The sequence below is a fragment of the Chionomys nivalis genome, chromosome 26, assembly GCF_950005125.1.
Source record: "Chionomys nivalis chromosome 26, mChiNiv1.1, whole genome shotgun sequence".
Lineage (NCBI taxonomy): Eukaryota > Metazoa > Chordata > Mammalia > Rodentia > Cricetidae > Chionomys > Chionomys nivalis.
Genome location: NC_080111.1, coordinates 30,490,178 through 30,495,781, shown reverse-complemented (window position 1 = coordinate 30,495,781; position 5,604 = coordinate 30,490,178). Strand labels below are relative to the sequence as shown.

General features: G+C 42.8%; 1 protein-coding gene across 2 annotated transcripts in view; it reads left to right on the top strand.

Moving 5' to 3' along the window:
- Nucleotides 1–183: 183 nt before the first annotated feature.
- Dbf4 (DBF4 zinc finger) overlaps nucleotides 184–5,604 on the top strand; it is a 38,573-nt gene continuing 33,152 nt past the window's right edge. For both annotated transcript variants that reach the window (XM_057758651.1, XM_057758650.1), the window contains exons 1-2: nucleotides 184–387; nucleotides 1,643–1,815. In XM_057758651.1, coding sequence (XP_057614634.1) covers nucleotides 342–387; nucleotides 1,643–1,815 — 219 coding nt within the window. In that variant the 5' untranslated portion in view covers nucleotides 184–341. The remainder of the gene's footprint in view (nucleotides 388–1,642; nucleotides 1,816–5,604) is intronic.

The following is a 5,604-nucleotide window of genomic DNA, read 5'->3' as shown; positions in this document are numbered from 1 at the left end:
CCCGCGCGCGGGGCGGAGTCACGGCCAGGGGGCGTGGCCGAGTCCCGGGGGCGGGGCCCGCGGCGCGCGACCCCGGCAGGTGGAGCTTGCGCGAGGCGGGCCCGGCGCAGGAAGGGCGGGGAGCGTCCGGGCGCCGTCGTCGCGTGACGCGTTTTCAAATCTTTAACCGCCGCGGCTCGCTCGTCGGAGCTTCGGCCCCTTCCTGCTGGGAGGCTCGGCGCCGGAACCGGCCCCTCACGGCGGCGCCGCGGCCTGGGCCCGGAGACCCTGCAGCTTTGTGTTCGCGGCCGTCACCGGCGGCACCCGGTGCGGACCCAGCATGTAGGTGCCTGGTGGCTGCCATGAACCTGGAGACCATGAGGATCCACAGCAAGGCGCCCCTCCCGGGTACGGAGCCCCTCCCCCGCCGCGGTCCCTTTAATCCTTCCCTGCTCTGCCGGCTCCACGGTGGATTCCCGGGAGTCGCCCCTGCGGGGGCCTCGGCCGCAGTGACACTTGTGGCTTCTCGGTGGCGCCCTGAAGGCGTTCGGTCTCCGTGAGGGGACAGCGCGGGCCGGGCCCCTCGTGCCCTCCCGGCCGCAGCTGCGACCCCGCATTCCCGGGGCTGCAAGCTTGAGACAATGCGCGGGTCCCCGACGGCCGAGGCGCCCGCCCCACTCATAATTAAAGCTGTGTGTGTGTGTGTGTGTGTGTGTGTGTGTGTGTGTGTATGTATGTATGTATGTATGTATGTATGTGTGGAGTGTGTGAGAAAGAGAAACACGCCGTGTTTCCTATTTCAGTTGCATCGTATCGATTAAGATAAAAATTCATGGTAAAAAGTTTTCCTGAGAGAGATGCATAGATGAGTGTCTATTAACCAGGTAATGAGATGCAGGTTGCGTTTGAAAAGTGTATAGAAGTTGCTTGATTCTCATCTCCTTTTCTTTTAAAAGAAGGAGATGAATGGCGATGTCCTTTGTGGGCCTGAGTTCCAAATATGTAAGCAAAGTGCATGAATTAGATTATTTAGTTCTTTGTAATACTAGACAAAACCATGAAACCATAATTTGAGCACTCAGTAACCCTTAAGAATTGGGTTCTTTATTTTAGATACTTTTTTTTTCTTCTTGCTTTTAAATTTTGTTTTTTTTGTTTTGTTTTGTTTTGTTTTTGTTTTTCGAGACAGGGTTTCTCTGTGGTTTTGGAGCCTGTCCTGGAACTAGCTCTTGTAGACCAGGCTGGTCTCGAACTCACAGAGATCCGCCTGCCTCTGCCTCCCAAGTGCTGGGATTAAAGGCGTGCGCCACCACGCTCGGCATTGCTTTTAAATTTTGAAACCCTTGTGTTGAGATTTCACAGCACTGCTGACATGAATATCATGAAGCTACATCCTGAGAAAGTAAGCCTTCCAGAAAGACTGTCGAGTTCCCTGCCTTCATACAGAAGCAGTAATAATGACTGCATCCCGTCGGTTCAGCTCTTGGTCTCCAGTATAGAATTTGTGGAAAGCATACAAAGGCAATTGGCTTTCATCCTATGGAGTAATATTTAGGAACACATTTAGGTTCCAGTTACTTAAGTTGATATAACTCATAATTTCTCCTTTCTGTTAAATTTTTGTATGCATAAAGCATTACCTGATTTCTTTTCTTAATCACAGGTGGCATCCAAGACAAAAATGAAAAGAACAGACCGTCCTTGAAATCCCTGAAAACTGATAATAGACTGGAAAAATCCAAATATAAGCCTCTCTGTGGAAAAATATTTTACCTTGACTTGCCTTCTCTCACCGTATGTGAAAAACTACAAAAAGACATAAAGGATCTTGGTGGGGTAAGTGAAAACTGCACACTCCCAAAAAAGTTAAAAAAAAAAAAAGCACTTTATGGAATCATTAAAGAAGTTCATGTTTGGAATATTATGGCCATTTAATCAATATCAGCCTAAAACTATGAATTGTTTATTAGTGAATCATTTAGGAACTGGGAGTATGCCCAGTGGTTTAGCACCTACTGCACATGTGCAGGATTTTCTGTGTTCAAGTCCCAACACCACAGGACAAAGAAAACTTTTTAGACTTTTGGAACCTGACAGAATGTTCGTATTTCTGTAATAAATGGTTAAGTATGAAGGAAAAAGAGGGCTTGGTCCTGGTGACCTGCCTTCCAAATATATCTATGACTTTTGTAATATTGTGTGTGTGTGTGTGTGTGTGTGTGTGTGTGTGTGAGAGAGAGAGAGAGAGAGAGAGAGAGAGAGAGAGAGAGAGAACTCCTGTGTCAACAGAAGCCCATCATTGGGGAAACAGCAGTTTTGGAATTATAGTTAAACTGTCTTCCCTGTTCCATACATTACTTAGATGATCAGAAAACTTAGACAAAAATCTAAAAGATTTCATAGGTGTAATATTAATATTACCTAAATACTAGCAGATGAGCTTATTATGATTTTTATTGTTCCAAAAGTTTCTCCTGGCTTGGAATTTTGAGTTTATGAAAGTTTGCCTGCTTCCAATCGGAATTCAAAAGAGTAGTTCCCAGATTTCTTAGAATTTTTGTTAATGTGATATTTTACTTACCTGCCCTTGAAATTTTTCTACTTTTCTTTACAGGGGATAAATAGAATTTTACTTTGAATATGAAAAAAATTTCATATTCATTTTTTGAATGAATTTTATTTTTGCTTTCTTGTCAATTACATTCATATACAAATGCAGCATAACCGGTTACCCCTCTTACCTTCATTGTCCTTCCACTCTTGCTCTCCAACTCCCCTGAACTTCCTACTTTTCTACTATTCATTTTGTTGACTCATCATCACATATTTATGGTAGCGTTTATCATAATGGCCCATATGGCTGCACGTATAGAGGTCTTGGTCGATAGACATGCCACCACTGACTGGTCTGTCAAAGGTATGGTATATGTACTTGGTACCTTAGGTATGTGTAAACATGTTTTTAAACTTAAGTGCTGTCTGGTAATCTCATTCCCAGAGTAACGTGGCACACCACCATTCTTTTAATTATTGGTGGCTACCTTCATACTTTCTCAGATATGTTGCCCAGTCTTTAACTTTAGGTTTGTGTTTTCAGCAGTAGATGGCTTCAGACGATGGTATATCCATAAGCCTAGTGTGGGAAACATTTAAAAAGGAAGCTGACCACTGCTCCTTTCTCCCCCATCCTCACAGCGCTTCCTAAGCTATGTTCAAGAAACAAATTTTGAATTGCTTCTGCAATAGATAATAGTTAAGGAAGGTTTTGATTTTTTATGTTATCAGATTTTACTGTCATCGTTTCAAGTATCTCAGTGTACATAATTAAAAGTGTAAGATTTATACTTCCGGGGCAACGGAGTTACCATGATCACAAAGGTGATTTTCTCAAGGTGAGGTTTCTCCATGGCACTCCAGATGCATGGACCCCTGTGATTTCCTCAAATGCCGAAAACTTTGCTGCAGAATTGGAGATCACAGCTGTACTCTCCCCCTAGGGAAAAAAGTACTGGGCCAGTAAGGTAGCTTGCAAGTAAGGGCATTTGCTGCCTAACCTAAATAAATAACCCATGTGATCTTTGGGACCCATATGGTAAAAAGAGAGAGCCAACTTCCACACTTCACTAACTTTCTTATTGGGAAGAAGTACTTAGTTGTGGTCTTTAGAATTTCTTTCCTATAATTCAGTGATGTTGATTCAATTCCTAGATCCAAACTAATTTTGTCAAAATATTATGTTTTTCCCCAATTTTTAGTTTAAAATAACCCTTCTTTCCTTTTTATTACTTACTGTTGCTTCAGATCACCCCAAGAGTGTCACTGTTTAATTGACTAGTTCTGGTTTTTTCTAGTCTTAATAAAAACATGTTATTTATTATCCTGTTGATTTACACAGAACTGTGTAGCAGTCAATTTTCACACATAGCAAACTTTGTTTTATAGTGTTAAGAAAAGTAGCTAAAGCAAAGCCATGTAAGGACATAGAGCCAGGTTTGTTAGTGAGACCAATTTAAAGAAAATGATAGGCCTATTTCTAAACAGTTTAGACTAGAATAAAACATTTGGAGAAAGGTAAGTATAAGGGTAGTTGGATTCATGAATCTGGGAGAGCAGGACCTAAAAATGAGGTGAACTGAAGTTTCATGAAGTAACCAACTTTATTCAGAGCACCAGGCAATTTATACTCTGAAGATTAAGTAAAAGAGACTATTATTGGCTCAGGACACCCCAAGACCAAGTTCTCAGCACAAAGATTTATTTGCCTCAGAGGGATAAAGGGCAGGGAATTAGAGGCAAAGACAAGAGATAGAGGACAAAGGAGAAGGGGAAGGGGTATTTGTAGGGGTAGAGAGGATGATAAAGGACTACCTCTGGATAGAGGAGAAAGATATGGCCCGTAGGAAAATAGAAGTACAAGGGGAAACCCTGTGTTAGGATGGGCATATTAATTAGGGTAACCAAAGGGGGCTTTTGATTGCTGGACTTAAGTACTTGGATAGCTGGACCTTGGTAGTAAGCCTTAGGAGGAGGAAGTAGCCAAATGGAAATAGACCTTACCTTAATGGCTAGCTCTAGGAATGTAATGTAATGGTTTAGCAATGCAGAGGGTATACAGGAGAAGGGCACAGCCTGCCAGAGTCATGTTTGCCATGCTTGGGCTGGCCAGAGTTCCTTCATTAATAAGAATCACAAGGACATGCCAAACATGGCAAAAACAATGTACCAGCCTCAGTACCCCCTCAGGACTCAGAATAGGATGTGTATGGCAGGCAAGGATCTGAGGGTTAAAAAAAAAAAAATAACTCAAGTACATTACCTCTGCATGTTCTTTATTTTGTGTGGGGAGGGCACGGAGCAGAAGTAGTAGCTAGGAAAAGAAGAATAAGGGCTGATCTCCACGAGGTTTTTGGTTTTTACAGACATAGTTAGAAAATTCCATAGGTGAAGACAATGATAATATGCATATCAAAATCAAATAAAGCACAGGTAGAAACTGACAAAGCAGTAGTACTCCAGTACAGGTGACCCTACCCAGGAAAGAGCCAGCATTCAAGGGGAAATACCTGACATCGGAAACCATTAGATAAGTTACTAAGCATCCCTGAATCCTGAATTCACTCATTTTCCTCATCCAATCTCTTTTGTGATAATCAGCTTTGGGGACACCCAGATTTGTTTGTTAGCGAAGGTGGAGCATGCTGCTTTCCTGCTTAGTGCTTGTCTTCTATAGACATTTATATGTGGTCTGTTAGCAGGTAATTTTGAGGGATTGACTCTGTAAATTTGACTGTTAGAACAAAGACTGAATGTTTTCGCTCTAAGGCCTCCTGGTGTGGGGGAATGGAGCAAGGTTATTCCACTACCCTGCAGAGGTTACACTGCTGAGGTGTTCTGGGAATGAATCCCATTTTGAAGGGAAGAATCCTGGCTTCGCAAGGTTTTTGCAGATGTGACAGTGACTTTCCCAAAAGACAAGTGTTCCCACAGCTCTGCAAAACGGATACCCCATAAGTTGTACACTTGTGGGTCTGTCTTTATGAATCTGTCAGCTGTACATTTACTGTTTAGTCTTTGGGTTCCAACATCTGCCCTGCTTTTGTTTAGTAAATACAGCATGTATGTATC